This window comes from Sminthopsis crassicaudata, chromosome 1 (assembly GCF_048593235.1).
Source record: "Sminthopsis crassicaudata isolate SCR6 chromosome 1, ASM4859323v1, whole genome shotgun sequence".
Lineage (NCBI taxonomy): Eukaryota > Metazoa > Chordata > Mammalia > Dasyuromorphia > Dasyuridae > Sminthopsis > Sminthopsis crassicaudata.
In genome coordinates, this window is record NC_133617.1 from 67,950,938 (window position 1) to 67,972,010 (window position 21,073).

Below are 21,073 nucleotides of genomic sequence, written 5' to 3' on the forward strand. Positions count from 1 at the left end.
GACCCCACGCTTCTGCCCCGGGTACATGCTTAGATGCAGACGCTGACCTCGGAGCGGCTCCGGGCTTTACAGACCGCCACAGGCGCCGATTAAAGCTTTAACTGCGCTACAGGAAGTTCTCAGCCTGGGGTCCACAGACTGGAGGCAAGGATCCATGAAGGGAAATGAATGAGGATAGAAAAAAAAATCTTTCCATCATCTGACGAGGGTTTAGCATTTCCTTCAATCATTAAGGACATAATTCCGCAGAGGCAACGTCCTCTCCCAGCCCAGGCTGTCTGTCACTGGGGGGCCCGGGCCTGGGCTGAACCCTGTCTCTACGGCCTCTTTGGGGTTTTCTTGGCAAAGATGTGCAGGAGTTCGCCGTTTCCTTCTCCAGGGATAAGGCAGAGATGCAGTGATTTGCCACACAGCGATGGGGAGTCTGAGGCTGCACTTGAACTCAGGACTTTCTGACCCCAGCGCTCTACCCACTGGACCATCTAGTTGCCTGAGAAAGTGCTCGCTTTTGCCGGGAGATGTTTCTAGGGCCTAACCCTGCCCTCAGTCTGGCTCCACTCCGCTTTCCCGGGCCCAGTCTGGCTAATTGCTCCCCCAGAGCCCTCCCATTAGCAGAGCGCACGGGCCGCCGGCTCCGCCAAGGTCAATGACCTGGGGTTCCCTCCCCGAGGGAAGAGGTGGGTGGGGCCTGGAGGTGGTGGTGTGTTCCCGGTCCCTGGCCCCTGATTGGCCGCGTCCCTCAGAGCGCGTGCCCGGCCCCGCCTCCCGAGCCCCCACCCTGCCCCGGCTGCGACTCGCGGGTCAACTAGTCCCGCCACCGCCGGCAGGATCTGGTTCAACCTCTTCCAGGCAGGCGTCGCGGCCCGCCCCTCGGCCGGCCGGACTAAAGGCGGCGGCTCCGCGTGCCGAGCCCGCTATCGCAGCTTCTGCCGCTACTCCGAGGAGCTGGTGCCGGGCGGGCGGGAGGCTGCCTGCACCCCTACCTCAGGGTAAGGCGGCTCTGGCTCGGCGGGGGGCCCGGACTTCTTCCACGTGCGCCTTAACAGCTCGCCACCTGCGCGGCGCGGGAGGAGCGTGTGGGGCACGGGGGCTGGGGGAGAGCCCTCCTCATGCCCTCTGGGTCTCCGCACATGCTCTCCGCCTGCCTTCTGGCTCGTCCACGTCCCTCCGCCTGCCCAATGAGTCCTTATACATCTGTCCCTCCACCTGCCTTCTGGGTCTCTGTACATCTGTCCCTCCACCTGCTTTCTGGGTCTCTGTACATCTGTCCCTCCACCTGCCTTCTGGGTCTCTGTACATCTGTCCCTCCGCCTGCCTTATGGGTCCCCTGTCCCCTCCACTTGCGCCTTCCTTCTGTCCTCCCCTTCGGCTCTGTCCGCTCCCCTCCCTCCCTTCCCCCTCCCTGAGGCCCGAGCTTCGGGCCGAAACCCCCGAGAGATAGGTCCGAGGCCCCGACGCTTGTCCTGTGGGACTTCGGGAAAGTCCGGACCCTTGCTTCTGGGGCGCCGCCCGCGTCCCTCCGGGCTCCAGTGGGACCGCCCCTGGGGTCCGCTTCTGTCTTTCACGCTCCGGCCTCGACTGCTTTGTGGGGTGCTTTGGTGGCGGGCGCGGGGGAGGAGAACGGGGTGTGGGCTGCCTCCGGGGCCTCCACCCCCAGCGTTCTCTCTCCGCGTTCCCCGGCGCTCTTGGGGAAGTTGGGGACAGCCTTGCAAACCTTCAGACTGACGTCCGGCAGAGACAAACTGTGAGCAGCCTGTCCCCTGTGAGCCGGCTGGGGAAACTGAGGCGCGAGTCAGAACCAGCGTCCTGACTCCCTCCAGAGTCCTTGCAGACCCCTAAGCCTCTGTGCAATTCCTCATGTTGGGGGGGGGTGTATAGCACTAAAAGGGATCCTTGAATAAAGGAACGGTGAGGTAGGAACGCGTGCAGGTGAGTGCTTGGTTGGGCTGGCTTGCCCCCCCAAAAAAGTTTAGAAGAGTGGTCGCGGTAAAGGGGAACACTCAAGAGTTAGTTGTGCTTGAGGTCAGTAGGTTGGGCCCCTTACCAGTCCACGGACCGTTCTGGGCGGCGGGAAGTCATTTTGGTAGTCATTTTGGTACCCGTTTCCTCTGCAGTGGGAGTGGCACTTGGGAGGGAGGCTGCCTCTCGGCTGCAGAGTGGGCCTAAGTACACCTGTCGAGCTTGTGGAACAAATCTGTGGGAACCTTAGAAAGCCGTCCCAGTGACTCTTTTTTTTCTCAGAGGCCGCTGGGCTTTGTGGGAGCTGCCTCTGTTGGAGGCCCTCTGTTGTTATTCCACGGAGAGGGAAGCTGATGAAAGGTCTTGACAGAAGGAGATTAAAAAAAAAAACCTGTCACCCTGGGAACAGGAGCTGAGGAACAACAGCCGCTGGCGGACTCCCAGGAGGCACGGAGAGGTAGCCGAGCCGCCCCCTGTTTCAGGTGGTGTGGAAGTTAATAACAGCTCGTGTTTCAGTGTTACCTCTGTTAAATCAGCCCCGGCCTCCCGGAGCCCTGGGGAGTGGCTGCCTCATCATCCCCCACTTAGACAGATGAGGAAGCAGAGAGTTTATCTGGAGGTGGGACCCCCTGGCCCTGCAACAGAGGGCTGTCCCGAGCGGCTGGTCAGTGGGGGCTCAGCAGGGGTCTCCCCAGTGCTAGCTGGGCCGGCTCCTTGCTCTGCTTTTAAAACTCCATGTTTGGAGGACTTATGAGGAAGGACAAGAATGAATTTTTTTTTAAATAATAATAGTTTTTATTTACCAGATATATGCATGGGTAATTTTACAGCATTGACAATTGCCAAACCTTTTGTTCTAATTTCCCTCCCCCCCATATGACAGGTTGACCCATACATGTTAAATATGTTAAAGTATAAATTAAATACAATATATGTATACGTGTCCAAACAGTTATTTTGCTGTACAAAAAGAACTGGACTTTGAAATAGTGTACAATTAGCCTGTGAAGGAAATCTAAAATGCTGGCGGACAAAAACAGAGGGACTGGAAATTCTATGTAGTGGGTCATAATCATCTCCCAAAGTTCTTTCTCTGGGTGTAGCTGGTTCAGTTCATTACTGCTCCATTGGAACTGATTTGGTTCATCTCATTGTTGGAGAGGACCACGTCCATCAGAATTGATCATCATACAGTATTGTTGTTGAATATGTAATGATCTCCTGGTCCTGCTCATTTCACTCGGCATCAGTTCACATAAGTCTCTCCAGATCTTTCTGAAATCAGCCTGTTGGTCATTTCTTACAGAACAATAATATTCTATAACATTCATATACCACAATTTATTCAGCCGTTCTCCAATCGATGGGTACTCACTCAGTTTCACAAGAATGAATTCTAAAACAGGTTGTCTGAGGTGGAAGGGTTAGTAAGATGTAGAGGATTTCCTAGCAAAAGGGACCTTAGAACATGGGATGTCAAAGCTAGAACACAGAACATCAGAGCTGGAAAGGACCTCTGAGATCCCCAGAGCCTAAGGAGAGGCCAGTTCCTGAGAGTGGGGGTTCCTTGTAGAGGTGGGATACAGCAGGGTGGGAGGCGAAACTGAACCCAGGATCAGAGAGGCACCAGCCCCCCTAGCCATCTGACTGGCTTTCTCCATCATCTGTCAAAATGAGCAATTTCTAGATAATTCCGAAGTTTTTTGAAGTCCTAGGTTAAGAACTCAGTATTGACTTCTCAGTAGCAAAGAATTTTACTAAAAATATAAGTTTTATTGATATCTCTTGTTTTTGCTAATTGTCTAATTTGCTAATTGAGTACCATCCTTTACAACAAAGAATTTTTTTAAAAAACTGAAAAAAATTCAACAAAACCAGTAGTGAAACAGTTTTTTAAAAAATCTGACAATATATACAGTATTTCACACCAGTGAGGGCCCTCTACCTCAGTAAAGGAGTAGGGGGAAGTATCAGTGAACTGGAAGTATGTACCTATAATGTTCTAGTTAAGCAGTGGGAATAGATACAGGAAAAAATGCAAAAGATGGTCCTGGCTTTTCAGGCGTTCGTGGTCTATGGTATCTTCTCATTTCTCTGGACGTTCCTAGTCATTTTGCAACCTTCAATTTTGGTTGTTTGGTTTTTTATAGTCACTGTATATCTTACTTTCTTGGCTCTTTTTCAGTTGCACTAGTTAATGAAAGTCTTCCTATGATTTTTTTTTTTGTCACATTCTTTTCTTTTTGTTGTTCATTTCAGTTGTGTTTGACTCTTCATGGCTCCATTTGGGATTTTCTTGGCAAAGATGCTGGGAGGGTTTGTCATTTCCTTCTCCAGTTCATTTGACAGGCAAACAGAGAGGGAAGTGACTTGATCAGAGTCACACAGCTAGTAGGTCTCTGAGCCCATGTTTGAACTCTATCTCTTGTCCTCTGCAACTTCTAGCTGACCAGTTAAGTTAGATTGTGTAGAAGAATAATGTACTGTTACTATAGAAAATTAGTGTAGAAAGGTGGCCACCTGCCAAACATGGGGGTTCGTTATTTTATCTAAGAGACAGGAGGCAGCCAGGGGGTTGATAACTTTTGTTTCTGCTAGTTGCAAAAGGGAAGGTGGAAGGTGGTCTGAGGGTCAGCTGGGCTGAGATGAGTAAGAACTTCCAGGTAGTCAAACTTTGGAGTGTAAGCTTGGAAGTGATTGATTTATCTTCAAGAAGATAAATCTTCAAAGGTTTTCAAAGGCCATAAATGGTTAAACATAACAATTACAGTGATACCAACAGACATTTTTTATGGTACATTAAAGTCAAGTGCTCTGCAATAACTTTTCTCATTTGAGCCTTACAAAATTAGAAATTACAGTATTATTATCTTTATTTTATAAATGAGGAAATCAGAGTTCAAAGAAGTAAATTAACTTGTAATTCATTGTAATTGTCAGTAGATGTAGAGGCCAGATTTGAAACCTCTCTAACTCAGTCCTCCATCTACTTTTTGGAAATGGGGAAAGCTAAGTACCCTCTAGCAAAGAAGCTAGTGGCTGGGAGTGGGAATCCCCGAATGAAGCTTTTCAGAATTAGAAGACCATCTAATCGGACCCATTTCTAAAAGAAAGTTATTACATCATCTCTAGGAAGTGCCCATCCAAACAGCCTTTGCTTGGAGATCTCTCTAAACCAGCCTTTCCTCAGCCCCTGGTGATTTCTTTTCTTTATTTCTTTTCTTTTTTCTTTTTTTGTAAATTTTTTATTTTAGACTTAAATAACAATGAGAAAAGACAAAACAAACAAACAAACCTATTGCCATGTACACAACAGATAAGAAGTAAGGCTTCATTATAAAACGATACATTTCCACTAAAAGAAAACCTATAAAATAAATACTATACATTGTCTTCAAAGCTGCCCAGCTTTCCTTTGCTTCCTGATTGATTTTCTTTTGTTCTCTGCTATGCATTTTTTACTTTATTTTTTTCCCCTTTCTCCCCTATCACTCTAAAAAAGGCTACAATTAAGTGTTGAACTAAATAGATAGATGGATACATTCACATATCTCTATATCTCTAGAGATACACATATCTCTATAAACATCTTTCTATGTGTGTGTGTGTGTATGTATACACACACACACACACACACACACATATATATATATATGTATATATATATAAGACTGAACTATACTTATTTATTCCTATCATCTGTTTCTCTTCATAAGTCCAAATCTTTTCATGTTTTTCTAAATCAACCAACTCATTTCCTACACTATAGCACTATTCCAAGTGAATCATATCCCATCTGGAATTTATCTATGAAAGTTTTTTTCTCTATTTTCTGTATTTTTTCTTTTCTTGGCTATATAAGTTATAGAAGAAAATTTTAATTAAAAATCAAAATGATTCTTTTTACACTCTAATAATGCTCTCATCTCATAATGTAGTTTTAAGGTCTAATACTGCTGAATCTACTTCTTTTGCATCATTTACCCTTGATCTCTTCAAAGCTCTTGACCGTTTTGTTCTTCCAAATGAGTTCTGGTAGTATTTTTTCTCAATAATTGAATAATTTATTTTTTTTAGTAATGTAATTGAATAAATAGATTATGTAAAATTGTAATTTTAAGAATTAGCTTTACCCACTCATGAGCAACAAATATGACTTCAATTATTTAGATCTGAGGTTGTATAATAAGTGTTTTATGTTTATATTCATATAGTTTCTGTGTCTGTTTTGGCAGGTGTACCTTCTTGTGTTTTATAGCATGTAGATATTTTAAATTATCTAAAATATTATTAAATAATGTTGCTAACACATAGTGTAGTTTCTGTTTTTCACTTTTGATTAAATCTATTTTAAATTTATCTTTGAGATCATGATTACTATTCCTGCTTTTTTATATACTAAATTCTTTCCCCTCTTTATTTTTATCTTCATATATATTTAATTTTTTAATGTTTCCTGAAATCAACATATTGCAGAATTCTTTTATCCACTTCATGATTAAATTTATCCTATTCACATTCTCATTCACTTTTTCAGCTATAATTACTTGTTGTGTATTTCTTCCTTTTTATTTTTCCTCCCTATTCTTCTCATCCTATTTACTCTATCCCTACTCACTTCCTGTGCTTCACTTCTCCTTGGTACTTTGCCCTCCTCTAAGAATCTTTTCATTATTTTCTCCCTACCCCTTGGTCTCATTTCTTTCTGAATTTAAAAGACTTTTATATCCTTCTAGATATATAGTATTCCCTTCTTTGACCCATTCCAGATAAGAGTAAGATCCTAATATCCCCTCTATTAGCTGCTTCTACATCAGTTTTATCTTTTATGCCTCATTTGTATAATTACTGTGTTTTTTTTTTTTTTATCTCTCCCTGCAGAGTTTCATTTATTTATTTATTTATTTTACTCCATCATATTCAACTCATCCCATGCTTTTCTTTCAAACTACCCAAATAATGGAATCTCTTTCAGGTGATGATCAGAGAATTTTTTTTCCCTATCTTTATTTGCTCTAGAACTTAAGGGTAATTTTCCTTGATAATTTCTTGGAGAAAGATTCTTTTTTTTCCTTGTAATTTTTGGATAGCCCAACTAATATTATTTCTCCTTGATCTATTTTCCAGACTGGTTATTTTACTAATGAGATGTTTCACTTTCTCTTTTATTTTTTTATCCTTTTGATTTTGTGTTATAATTTATGTTTCTGAGAATGTCATTAGCTTCCCCTTGCCCAATTCTAGTTTTCAGGGAATTATTTTCCTCCTTAAGTTTTTGATTCTTTAATTTCAACTGGTTGACTTTCTTTCCATAATTTTCTTGATTTTTCTTGAATTGCTCCTTTTTTTCCTCCTATTTTTTTTTTTTTTACCTCTTTTATTTAATTTTTAAAGTTTTTTCAAGAACTCTTTTTGTGCTTGGAACCATTTGGCATTTCTCATTGAAAAAGGATTGACTTTTTTAGTTCCATTGTCTTCTTCTGAATATGAACCCAGGTATTCTCTATCCCAATAGTTAACTCTCTGTGGTTGGGTCCTTTCTCCTTTGCTTTTATTTAATTATTTTTAATTTAAAAAAAAAATATATATATATATATTTTTTTTTCTTTTGTTTATTTATTTAATTATTTGTTTTTTAGCAGCTATTAGTGTAATCAAGTTGTAGTCCCCAACATATGGGAAATGAAGCCTTAAGTCTCAGGTTTTCTGAGGTTTGTTCCAGGGTCCAAACTTGGGCTCACCCCTCTACTACTAAGCCATGGCCAGGGCCCTCCAACCACACTGCCCTGCAAATGATTTTGCTCCCACAGCTTTCTTTTCTGCCCTAGAACTGAAATCAGGGACCCTGATCCTGGTAAGTGCCCACAGCCAAAAGGGCCCTTAGCCTTCCAGCTGTTGAATTCACCAGGTTTATGCAAGCTTCTTCTCCCTGCAGCTGCAGTCCCAGAGGTATGTGGTAAGCATCCTCAGCGGGGGAAGGTCCTTCCATCTGCTACTCAGCCCTCAGCCCCCATCCTGTAAAATGAAAGTTTCTAAAGCTGAGTCTGCCTCCCAGGCCTGGCTCCCCCAGGGATGGTCTGTTAGTTGATTCTGCAGTGAACCTGGAGGTGTTTGCACTTAGGCCAGAAGTAGGCCCTTGGAGGTCGGGTCTTTCCTGGGCTCTTTTCAGATTGGTTTAGGAGAACCATTGTTTTACTTGTGTTTATTTCTGCTGCTCCCAGTCTGCAATTTTTATCGGAAATTTGGAGAACCAAAAGTTTTCTGCCTATTCTGCTATCTTCCCCGAGTCCTTTCCCTCCTTAGGTTTTTTCCCTTAAATGAACCTTCCTCTTTCCAGTTTCCAGTCATTACTTCAGATTCTGACTTCTGGGGCCAGAGTTTAGTGGACATCATCTGGGTCATTGCCTCTATGTCTGAAGGCTTTCCCAGTTTACAGAACAATTTTGAAAGGTTCATTGCTGTACCTGAGGCCTTTCCACCTGAAATTCTAATTAAAAACTGGGGAGAGAACTAGAAGGGAGAGGGGTACAAGTGAGTTAGTTTTTGGAGAAAGGGGAAACTGCTTGTGTGTCTGCAGGTTTCTGTAGCTAGAGGCTTTCCCTCTTTGGGAAATATATATATGTGTGTATATACATATATATATATATATATATATGTATATATATGTATATATACACACACATATATATAAAGACCACATATCTAACCTAATTACACCTTTCTCTATTTTACAGATTGAGAAACTGAGGCCCAAAGAGGAAAGAGGCCCAAGAAATTTGATAGTGGCATTCACCTTTTTCTTGTAGCAGGAGCCTCCCCAGCAATTTGTCCAGGATTTTTCGGTCAGTCTTCCTTGATTAAGCAATAGAAATCCCTCTGTCTTTTTTCTGAAGCTTCTGTTATGGAGACTGGGCCACACTTGGAGTCAGGGAGATCTGAGTTAAAATTCTGCCCAAGAAACTTAGCAGTTGTGTGATCCTGGGCAAGTCACTTAAGCTGCTGTCTCCCCTAGTTTCCTGATCTGTAAAATGGGGATAAGAGAACTTAGTTCACTGAGGATGTTGTGGAATCAACTTAGACTAAGTGTGTTCTTTGCAAACCTTAAAGCTGTTCTAGAAATGTTAGTTATCTTGTGAAATTGGAGTGGGGGAAGAGGTTAGTGTGTCCCCTGTTCTTTGCTCAGAATGGAGCTGTACACCTGGCTAGAGTGCTGAGAGAATGCCCCTTAGGCAAGATCTCTGTCCCTTAAAGTCCCTGGGAGGTATTCTTCCCAAGTCAGGAAAAGAGGTAGAGAATGACTGGTTCAATAGTAACAGTACTCATGCTTTTCTCAGCCCTTAAAGAAAGATTATTAACCATTTTGTACATCCTGGACCCATGGGCTGTCAGCTATGGACCCTTTCACAGAGTAAATGTATTAAAATATATTTTAAAAAAACCAACTCAAAACAGAGTTATCATCCCGGATGATAGTCAATAGGATAATCAATCTATCAAAATAGTTTTTGAAATCATTTTCAAAAACAAGTTCATGAACCTCCAGGTTAAAAGCCTCTCCTTTTACTTAGCCTTAGTTAGCTGAGAGTCAGTTGACATGAGTTTGAATCTCCAGCCCTCCACTGAGCCTTTTGCTGTGTTAATCTTGGTTGATTTGTCTGTAAAATGGGGATAATAATTCCTGCTCTGTGATGCAGGAAGAAAAGAAATGTGGGAATAGAATCCCACAGTCTAGCTATGAGGCCTTCAGGGTGATTTAGTGTGGCCCCTTCCACAGGAGGTCCAGAGGGCAGAGCCAGAATCCAAATCCCTACCCTGGGTCCCCCATTGACAAAGTGGCCAGAGAGCAGCCTAGTGTAGCTAGAGATTTCTTTAGAGTTCTGGGCTGGGTTACTGTAGGCCATTAGCATTCTTGGCTACTCCCACTCCTTTTTCCCTGTCCCTTCCTAGCATTCTACCCATGTGTTTTTGCTCTTTCTATATCCCTGGAGGAGCCTCCCCAAAACACACTGGTTATTTTGATATTTTGAAGTCACAGCATTTATCTGCCATCCTTTATTCTTGCTCCTAACTAACCAACTTTTTCCCCTGATCATAATGTGGATAATTTCTGTGTCCAGTTAAACAAACGGCCTTTGAAGTAGGCAGTGCAATTATTATCCCCATTTTATAGGTGAGGAAACAGGTCTGGAGAGGTCGAGTAAGCTTTTCATAGGCTGAAGGGGAGGAGAACCTTCTGAGGCCATTTAGTTTAGTTCATGGAGGCTAACTGTCCCACCCAGGGTCCGTCAGTGTCAGAGGCAGGATTTGAACCCAGGTCTTCTGACTTCAGAGCCAGGTACTTTTCTTGATGTCTTTCCTGTACCTTCTCCCTTCTAATTGGCATCAGGCTATAGCCTACATACACAAACCATGTGATTTTCAGCTTCCCTTTGGTGATTCCTGGGGGCTGTCCAACCCCAGGAGTGACGTCTGACCCCTGACTGCACTGGGGACTAGGAGAAGCTGGACAAGCCCAGTCCAGGGCCTCCTCACTTCCTGGAGGCTGGTAGGCCAGGCCCAGAGCCTTTGAGAGACCCGAGGGAACCCGTGACTTAGCCAACTTGGTCTATTGTGGTTCCCTGAAATGTTCTCTCTGGGAGGCCTGGGTTGCCCCCGCTTCCTGCTTGCTTGCTGCTGACCTGATCCCGCAGTCAGCAGTCACTGAGTCACAGAGTGAGGGCGATCGGAGGGTTGGGGGTGATTGACTGTTCTCCAGACCCCTTCTGAGGCTTCTCCATGCCTTACACCTAGCAGAACTCACTCCTTTCCCAGACAGCCTGTAACTGTTCTAGGGGATTCTTCTCTGGACCATGTCCTTCCTGGGCTTCTGGGGCCCTTCTTAGGGCTCCGGAGCACAAGTCTGACTCCTCTTCTACACCTGTGGATGACCTCATTGCTGTTTACTAAAGGCCTTCTTTGGGCAGGTCAAGGAAGATACTAAAAGGAGGAAGTTGCTCACAAATATTTGACTGGACATGCCTTTTTTAAAACCCAGGAGACGTTCAGAGCCCAACCAATTAGTGGTTTAGATCTCTGCCAGTATTGGCAAAGAGCTTGTGCTCAAATTATCTCATTGATCCTTCCCATTCCTGGCTATCTCTTGAGCTGTGTATACTTCCTGCTCTATCAATAGAAGACTTGTCTTTCACTGGGGATATCAAATTCAATTTAGGGTCGTGGTTCAGACTCAGACTCAGAGCCAGAAAAGGATCTTAGGGGGGAATATCTGATCTAACCTGTTCCTATTATAGATGAGCAAACTGAGGAGAGAAATAAGGTCATGGAGGGAGTCAAATTGGGACCCACATCCACTGGTTCCAGACCCTATGCTCTTTCCACTATATCAGGATATCTAATTAAGATAAGCATTAGTAAGCACTTGCTATGTACCTGATGCTATGTTGTATACATATTGGGGATATAAAGACAAAAAATGGAAGTAATCCCTGCCAGCAGGAACTTACATTCTGTTGGTGGAAAATGGCATGGATATAGAAAAGGAAATACAAAATGTACGTAATGAGAATCTGGCACCCTATCCAGACTCCATCAGTTGTTGAGATGGCGTCATCCATCTATAAGTGACCGTTTTAGTAGACTCAGATATTTACCCAGAGCTCCCATCCCTCAGATACTTCTGCCGCTCTCTATCTCACATAGAAGGGTAGCAGCTCTTGCCACAAATTCATCTCTGCACACAAGTGACCCCTTTCAATTCTGTCCCCTCTTTTCCCACTGTTCTCTCCTGAATCTTCAGTCTCTCTCTGCCTACTGCTACTATATACACCCCCAAGTTTCCTGCTTCTTCAGAAAGCCCTTCCTTATTTATTCATCTTCTCCAGCTATCATACCATATTTTGCCTCTCTTTTATGGCTAAAATGCTGGAGAAGACTCAGCAGTTGATATCTCCATTTCTTTTCTGCTTACTCTCTTAACTATCTTCAGATTAGCTCCTAGCTTTATCACTTAGCCTTAAACTGATCTCCAAAAGGACTGGTGATCTCCCAAGTCCCAATTCTAATGATCCTTTCTCAGACATCTTCCTCTGGACTTCTCTGTTGCCTTTACACTCTCAATTACTGCTGTCTCTCCTGACTTTTCTGCTATCTATTTGGCAGTTCCTTCTTAGTCACCTTTGCTAGATCTTCATCATTATAATAATGGTGTCTCCCTCTGTTCTGGTGGGCTTCTCTTTTCCTCTATACTATTTCCCTTGGTGATCTCATCAGCTCCCATGGTTTCAGTTTTCTCTATGTTGATTCTCAGTCCAGCCCTAACCTCTTTCTTGACCGCCAATCTTTTATCTCCAACTATCTATTGGACATTTTGAATTAGTTGTCCCATAGATATCTTAAACTCAATATTCCCTAAACTTGAGTTCATTTTTTTCTCCCAAGCCTTCCCTTCTTATAGCTTTCAGGTTGTCCACTGATTTTGATATTATCTCTCCTGGATCTATTTTCTAAATCAATTGTTTTTCCCTTGAGATATTTTACATTTTCTTCCATTTTTTTCCATTCTTTTGAATTTGTTTGATTTGATTGATCCTTTTACTCAATTTTAACTTTTAAGGTGTTATTTTCCTCAGTTAGCTTTTCTACTTTCTTTTCTATTTGGCCAATTCTACTTTTAAGTGGTTTTCTAATCAATTAACTCATTTTTTTCATAATTCTCTTGCATCATTTTCAGTTCTTTCCCCTGTTTTCTTCTACCTCTCTTATATGGTTTTAAGGTCTTTTTTAAGCTTTTCCATGAGTTCTTTCTGGGCTTGAGACCACTTCACTCAGTTTTTCTCTGAGGTTTTTGCCCATTGTGCCAGTGGCAGCCTAGGTGCCGGCCTAGGTGCCGAGGCTCCAGGGGAGCCTGTATCTGGTGCTGCCTGAGGGCTGGGCTGGAGGGGGCAGCTCACCTGGTGCAGAGCAGGCTCCCAGTGGTCTTGTTTGGCTGTGCTGGGGACTAGTGAGCTGGAGGACGCCCCTGTTACCATTGAAGTTTCCTCCCGGTTCCTTAGGCTGATAACTTGGGTGTTATCATTAGACTTCAGAGCATCTGTTCTCTGACCTATCCCCATCCAGATGCAGGCCCTGCTTCAAGTTCCTTCCCATTCCAGTGCTGTTAAATCATCTCCCTGAAGCTCTGGTCAGCTCCCTGTTAAATGAAATCTAATGGTTCCTGGTTATCCCCAGGATCAGTTAATGAATCCTCTGGCTTTGAGAGCTCCCACAATCCCTCCTACCTTCCCAGTTTCTCAGGCTCCTGCCCACCAAAGGCTCTTTGATCCTGGGCCTCTGGCCTCCTGGCTATAGGATTATGAACACTGCAGCTCTCGGCGCAGGCGTTCTCCCAGCTAGTGGAGATGGAGCATCTGGTGTGAAGCAGCATCTGTCCCCTGTGTTCTCTGACTTCTTCAGGTCCCTGCTAAAATCCCACCTTCTAGAAGGTGCCCTGCCCTAATCCCCATTCTAGGGGCCTCTCCCTCTTGTACATCCTGTCTGTATCATAGTAGCCCAGAGCGTGTCTCTTCTGTTAGACTGGAACTCTTTGAAGGCAGTGGCTTTGACCTTCCTATACCCTCAGGCCTTAGCATGGTGCCTGGTACCTAGTAGACACTTAATAAATGCTTACTAATTGAAGGGGTCTGCCTGTGGTATCAGATGCCCATTGTATACATGTGGAACATTCAGTGTGAGGGGTACTATCAACTGGGGAGGTTCAGAAAGGCTTCTTGTAGGGGGGTGGCCCCTTTGCTGAGTCTTGATGAGATTTCCAAGAGATAGCAGTGTTGAACTGATAATGTAGTTAGCATGAGATCTAATAAGAAACATTTAATAAGCACCTACTGTGTGCCAGGCATTGTGCCAAACACTAGGGACACAAAAAAGGCAAAAAACAATCCCTGCCCTCAAGTAGCTTAGAGTCTAATGGGGGCTTTTTTGTTGAGTAGTGTTGACAGAGAAATTGGAGAGAGAGAGAGAGAGAGAGAGAGAGAGAGAGAGAGAGAGAGAGAGAGAGAGAGAGAGAGAGAGAGAGAGAGAGAGAGAGAGAGAATGTAGAAGAGAGAGGGAGGGAGGGAGATAGATACCGAAAGAGATGGAGGGATGGGGTGGGAAGAAGAAAAAGGGAGGGAGTGGGAAACAGAAGGAGGGAGGGGGAACGAGAAAGAGGGAGAGAAATGGAGGGAAGGAGGGAGAGAAAGGGAGAAAGAAGGAGGGGAAGAAGAAAGAGGAGGGGAGGGAGAGAGAGAATACACAGAAAGATGGAGGGAGAGAGAGAGAGAGATGAAGAGAAGGGAGGAGTGAGAGCACAGGAGAGCGAGAGTGAGCAGGCTGTATGCAAGATAAATGGCAAATAATTAGCAGAAGGAATTGAGAGGGATTGGGGAAGGTTCCTGAAGAGGTGGGATATTAGTTGGGCTTCAGAGGAAGCCAGGATGGTCAGTAGTAGGAATAGTGGGGGGAGTGTTCCAGGTACGCGGCCCAGCTGGAGCTGAGATGGCTGAGCTGGGGCTTGGAGGGGTATCCAGAAGGATACCTAGAAGAAGGCCCTTGGGCAGATTTTCTGTGAGAAATTTATAAAAAGCTAGAGACAGGAATGGCGGAGGCTGAGGGCTGCACCAGCAGTCCCCACGTTCAGCTTGTGGCTCCAGAGAAGCAGGGTTTGGGAATGTACTTTCCATGCTCGTGAGGAAAGTGCTTGGGCAGCCTTAGAAGCCGCATCTGTGACAGGGCCTGGGTAGTGCAGGGGACACCTGCAGTCAGGTCTCCCTGAGCTCAGAGCTGGCCTCAGACATGTCCCAGCTGGGTGACCCGTACACGTCCTCCAAGCCAGATAGCCTCAGTTTCCTCCTCTGTAAAATGAGCTGTAATTCTCAGTAGTGATATAGAGCATTTTTCCACATGCTTAGAAATGGTAGCGCTCATATGGGTCTCAGTTTCCCAAGTCAGGATATCTCAAGGGGATGTTGTCAAGTTCAGGAGAGATCATGCGCTCTGTACATTTCATGATTTTCTTCTTTCCTCACAAGTTTCATCACTTTGCCAAGGATGTTCCAGGTGCTGACAAAGTCCACAAGTGTTCCTGTGCCCATCTGATTTGGGAAAAGCTGAGTGTGCCGTTGATTCCTCTGCACATCAGAACCTTGACCTTGAGACAACCCTCCACTGACCTCAGCAAATTTCTTTTTGTAGGAAACATGCCTAACGAGTATACTCTGTGTGCTGCAGTTGCAGAGTCGGGGCCTGACCCTGTGCTCTTGAAGTCCTATGAAACCCTACCTGAGAGCTTGGCTCTGGACAATATTTCCGTGAACTCTGCCTCCAGGTGGGTCCCATTTCCTCATGTCACTTTCTGTAAAAAGTTTTAAAAATTGTTTTCAGTGAACAAGAATCAATTTTCTCATCCTCTTATCCCCGCGCTCTCTACCACTTGGGGAAAAAGAAAAGACAAAGACAAAACTTTTGGTAAATAATACGGATCATTCAGCTGAACATTTCTAGCCTTGGCCATATGAAGTCAAGGGCCTTTGTGTATGCCAGTCAATCTCTCCAGTCATTGCATTAATCCTAGTTTTCCAACCATAGGTTTGTCTGTATGGCATTGTAGTCACTGTGTAAATTCTTGTTTAGATTCTGCTCCCTTCACTCAGTATTATTTGATATGAAATATATTCATATTTTTTCTGGATCATCATTCCATCTTGTAGGGGGGATAGATTTTAGAGCTGAGAGGGCCCTCAGGGACTAATTAGGCCAGCCTCTTTCTTTTACACACAAAGTGATTTGTCCAAGGTTATGCCGGCTAGAAATAACAGAGCTGGGATTCAAACCAAGAATCCCACCTTTCGCTGAGACTCCTCATCTGTAAAATGAGGAATTATGCTGGCACAATCTATCTCACAGGGTTGTCTTACAGATGAGGAAACTGAGGCTCCAAATCCATCATGCTGTTTGGGGAATGGGCTTCAGAATGTCTCTGACTTAATGTGCAGAGTGCAGGGACTCCAAGAATATTATCACAGAAAAGATCTTGAGATGTAGAGTGCAGAATGCCAGGCAGGAAGAGATCTTGGGATGGAGAGCCTGATATTTCAGATTGTGATGGTGCCACGTACCTGTAGGACTCCCTCTTTAATAAAATGTGAAGTATTGGTGCCATTCTAGAGAAGGAAAGGAAACCTTAGAGACCGTCGGACCCAAGCCTTCCATTTTACAGATGAAGAAACTCAGTCCAGAAGGGGAGCTGCGTTGTCCAAGAGTCTCCCAGGCTGATGGATGCCTTTTCTGTAGCTTGTCCATCTGGCCCCTGGCAGAGGGCAGCTCAGCCTGGGAGGTGTTAGCAGGGGACCTTAATGAGAAGGGAGATGGTGACTAACATGTTAGCCACTGTGTGCTGGGCACTGAACCCATATCTCACTCGAGTCACACTTGAAGGTCTCCAGGGCTTCCTGATGCCAGGAGTTCAAAAGGAGCCTAATTGTGAGACCCTGGGACCTCAGTGGGTCACAACTACAGACCAGGAGGCTTGGACTAGCCAGTGCTGCCCTCAGGTGAGGGCCTGTGGTCAGGGCTTCCGGGAAACAGGTGTTCCATTCCAGCCTTCCTTCTGGTGCTCCTTCTCAGGCCTTGGGGAGGTTCGGGGGCCTGCTCTGGGCCAAAGGCCAAGCAGCCGGTGGATCTTCTGATTATATCTGGGACGAGAAGAGGCGCAAGGAAGTGAATGAGCATTTATATGAGCCGGGCACTGTGCCAAGCACTTTTACAAATATTTTCTAACTTGATGCTCACAAACTGGGAGGCAGGGCTGTTGTTATTCCCATTTTACAGTAGAAGAAACTAAGGGAAGTGGAGGTTAAGTGATTGTCTGCAGTTGCTGAGGTAGATTTGAACACAGCTCTTCTGGATTCCAGGCTCTGATCTCTGAGCTATCAGTCAGCTGCAGGGTCTCAAGAAAGCAGACGAGTACCTTTTTTTTTTTTTTTTTGAAAGTTTTTTTATTTTTAAAATACATGCAAAGATTTCAACATTTACCCTTGCAAAATCTTGTGTTCCAAATTTTCCCCCTCCCTTCCCCCCCTTCCCTTAGATGTATAGCTTAAACATGTGCAAATCTATACATTTTCACAATTATCATACTGTACAAGAAAAATCAGCTCAAAAAGGAAAAAAAAATGAGAGAGATCAAAAAGCAAGTGAGCAACAACAGAAAGGGTGAAAGTACTGTGCTGGGATTTACACTCAGATCCCAGAAGGGGACCCCCAGTTGTGTCCAGTGTCCAGCAGAGGGAGGCCATCTGAAGGCTGATCTTGAGCCAGCCTCCCTTCCCTGGGCTGGATGGAACCCCTCCCTGAGGTGGGGGAGGAGAGAGGGTGAGAGGTCACAGTGATGTCATAAGTGCCAGCCAGCCAGGAGAATTCCGAGAAGCTGAGTTTTCCCGTTTGAAGGTCAGGGGAAGTTACCAGCCTGCCTACCACAATCAGCATGCCATCTGTCAGCCATCGGTGACCAGAGCAAGAAAGGGAGGAGGGTGCCACCCCTAGCTCCCTGTGGGGCAAGCAAAGTTAGTAGAAGGGAGGGACACGGGGAGAAACTGGGGGTTTTGGCCGCCCAGCCCCTTAGCCAGTGAGGGACCAAGGGCATGGCCCCGGAGTGACAGTGTCTTGTTAAAAGCCCAAAGGGAACTTAGAAAGCCCTGCCTTTTTACAGAAGAGGCAAAGGAAGCATTTATTGAGCACCAACTGTATGCCAGGCTCTTCATAAATCTCTCATTTGATTCTCACAACCACCTGGGGAAGTTAGGACAACCCTTATTTTAAGTTGAGGAAACTGAGGCAAACATGTAAAAGAGCTTCCTGGGGCCAGTAAGTGTCTGTGGCCAGATTTGGACAGAGATGTCCCTGGCTGCAGGCCTAGCCCTCTGCCCACTGCAGCACTTAACTGCCCAGTTACCAAGCTCATCAAAATCCTTGGATCCAGGAGCTTTGGTGCTTCTTACCTGAGCCTCACAATAAGCCTGTGAGGTAGGTGTGGCTATTCATCTCCATTTTTGTGTAGATGGGGACACTGAGGCAGCCAGCCTTATGCAGCCAGTGAGTGTCTGTGGCAAGATTTGGATGGGGGTGGGGAGTGGGGGGGTGGCTTCCTGACTTCAGGCCCAGCACTCCATCTCGGAGCCACCTGGCTGCCTTAAGGAGCTAGCATAGCAGGTACCCTGGAACAAAAATAATTTATCCTCTTAAAAGGTTTCTAAGCTTTTTTGACTGAGCACAGTGATCCTTTAAACATTTTACACCCATTCCTATCCCTTGTCATATGGCATTTATTTATAAATTATTATACCACTCTACTACAATGTGCATGTACCCATGTGCCACTGATGATATATATTATATATAATATATAATGGTTACATAAATTAGAAAATTTAAAAAGGCAAGATGGACATGAAATAATATTTGATAATATTTTCTAGAGTCACTGGGGAACCATTGTCATTTACTGAGTAGAGGAGCGACCTTGTCAGACCTGCCCTTTTGGAAAATCACTTTAGAATAGAAGACACATTGAAGAGGGGAGGCAGGGAGGTCAGTTAGGAGACCATGCAGATGGCCCCCTGAGCCAGGTCCTGGGTGTCATGTGAGTGACAGCAGGGGGCAGATGGGAGACAGATGGTAGGACCAGATTTGGCCAGGGCCTGGTGTAAGCTGAGGTGAGGAGGCAGGAACAGCTGGCCCCCTAGCAGAGAGGGGATTGGGAAAAAGGAGAGTTTAAGATGTCTGTGGGACATCCGTTCTAAATGTCCACTAGACCCTCTGTGGTGTGGGCTCTGCGCAGAGGAGACAAATCTGGGGCAGGACCCCGGGGTCAGGAAGACCTGAGTTCCTAGCTGTGTGGTCCTGGGGAAGTCACTTCACATATTTGCCTCAGTTTCCTCAGCTGTAAAAGAGGGGCTGTAAAAACCTACCTTACAGGGTAGTTGTGAGGATCAAAGGAGATAATATTTTTGAAGCGCTTGGTGCATAGTAGGTACACAGTTAATGCTTGTTTTCTTCCTTCCTTCTTTCCTTCCTTTTTTCTTCCATTTCCTCCTCCTTCTTTCCCTCCCTCTTTCCCTCCCTTTCTTCCTTCCAATCTTTCCTCCCATCTCCTCTCTTCCTTCCTTCCCCCCTCCTTTCCTTCTTTCTTTCTTCCTTTCTCTTTGTCCTTCTTCCCTTTCTTTTTCTTTCCTTCCTTTTTTTCTTCCTTCCATTCTCTCCTCCCATTCCCTTCCTTCCTTCCTTCCTCCCTTTTCTTCCTCCCTCCCTCTCTCCCTTCCTCTTTCTCTCTTTCTCCCTTCCTTTCTTTCTCCCTCCTTTCCTCTCTTTCTCCCTTCCTCCCTCCCTCTCTTCCTTCCTTCACTTCTCCCTCCCTCCCAAAGTCACTCGATGAGAAAGGGTAAAGAGAAGTGGGCCCTAGACAAAGCCTTGGGGCACACATACCCCCCAGTTAGGGGACTGAGGAGGATGCTGACCAGGAGAACCAGGAAAGAGCACTGTCATAGAGACAGGGAGGAGAGAATCCAGGAGGAGAGGGTGGTCCCGTAGGGCCAGATGCTGCCAAGATCCAGAAGGATGAGGCCTGAGAAAAGACCGTCAGATCTGGCAAGTAAGAGATTGCTGGTGACTCCGGAAAGGGCAGCTTGACTTGTGTGAGGTATCAAAGAGAAGGCAGAGGCTGCTGGTATTGGCAGAAGCAGGGACTTTTGGCAGGGGAGGTTTGGGACTGCCCCTCCTGGCTTGTAGATTTTGTCTTCCTCCTGCTTTCCCATGAGCACATAAAAGGAGCAAGGAGGGATAAGGGAAAGATGGCTCTAATTCATTGGCCACTCCTGGAAGCCCTGAAGGTTAGCTGTGGGAGATGATGGCCTGGGGCCATGAACTAGAACCAGGTGTTGGGGTGGTGTCAGAGACAAAGCTGTGATTGGCTGGGGGAGGGTGGAGGGATGGACCTACTTTCCGCCCTTTGGTTGGTTGATTACCTATCCCCTAGGGTCCAGCCAACCCTGTGAAAATCGCTGGTTATAATTAGGGGGAAGGTTTTTTTTTTTTTTTTTTTTAATAATTTTTTTATTATATATTTTTTTATAACATTATCCCTTGTATTCATTTTTCCAAATTATTCCCCTCCTCCCTCTACTCCCTCCCCCCGATGATGGGGGAAGTTTTGAAGACAAGTGCTTGCTCCCCAGTTCCTACCCAAACCCTTTCTTACCCGATAGACTCCATTTAGTTCTGCTTTGAGAAGCCAGGGATCTCGCTGTGCCCTGAGAGGGCCATGGAGGATGACTTTAGTCTTAATGTCTGGGCAATGAAGGGGCAAAAGCAGGCCTTGTTCGCCTGGCACTTGTGTTCTGTCAGGGAGATACAACAGAAACGCAAGTAAGTGAGGGTGCTGATTCCTGCAGAAAGAGGGCTCTGAATCTGTGCGGGGAGAGCTGCAGCTGGATCCAGGGAGGTCCGCCGGGCAAGTCTCTGTTTCTTTACCTACAAAGTGGTGATAAGAAATAGCATCTGCCATCCAGGCCTGTCGTGAGGGCCAAATGCCATAATAATTGCAAAGTGGCACACAGCAGGCTCCATATTAATGTTAGCTCTTTTTATAGCTTTTTTTTTTTTTTAAGTATGTAATAAATATAACATGTTACTTTGAAAGCTGTCTTGATTGTGCTTCCTTCTGGGCTTCCTTCTGTTCTCTTCTGTGCTTTTCATAAACATGTTTCAGTCACTTTTTTCTTTCTTTTTTAGCAGCATAGCTTCCCTTTGCCTCTCCACCTATTGATTGAGGGGAACAAACAACAAGCCTTTGAAAGACAAAAATTCCCACATTGCCTGTGTTTGAAAATGTCTGTCTTTTTCTGTATCTTGAGACCCATCCCCTCTCTCTCAGGAAGCTTCCATGGTGTGCTGCTTCTGTAACTGTTCTCTGCAAAGTTGCTCTTTGTATTGGCCAGAATTCTTAGGTCTTTACAAGGCGATTGTTGTATAAATTGTTCTCCAGATTCTCTGTATCCCTTCATGTGAGTCTTCCCAAGTTTCTCTG

General features: G+C 45.2%; 1 protein-coding gene across 5 annotated transcripts in view; it reads left to right on the forward strand.

The window, feature by feature from the left end:
• Positions 1 to 806: 806 nt before the first annotated feature.
• ACSBG2 (acyl-CoA synthetase bubblegum family member 2) overlaps positions 807 to 21,073 on the forward strand; it is a 61,106-nt gene continuing 40,839 nt past the window's right edge. Inside the window, exons 1-4 of one of the 5 annotated variants that reach the window (XM_074309119.1) lie at positions 807 to 989; positions 7,788 to 7,908; positions 8,694 to 8,801; positions 15,187 to 15,319. In XM_074309119.1, the coding sequence (XP_074165220.1) occupies positions 15,192 to 15,319 (128 nt within the window). In that variant the 5' untranslated portion in view covers positions 807 to 989; positions 7,788 to 7,908; positions 8,694 to 8,801; positions 15,187 to 15,191. Of the gene's footprint in view, positions 990 to 2,256; positions 2,417 to 7,787; positions 7,909 to 8,693; positions 8,802 to 15,186; positions 15,320 to 17,391; positions 17,556 to 21,073 lie in introns of those variants that run through there. The other 4 variants (XM_074309129.1, XM_074309111.1, XM_074309137.1 and 1 more) reach the window with 4 other exon arrangements.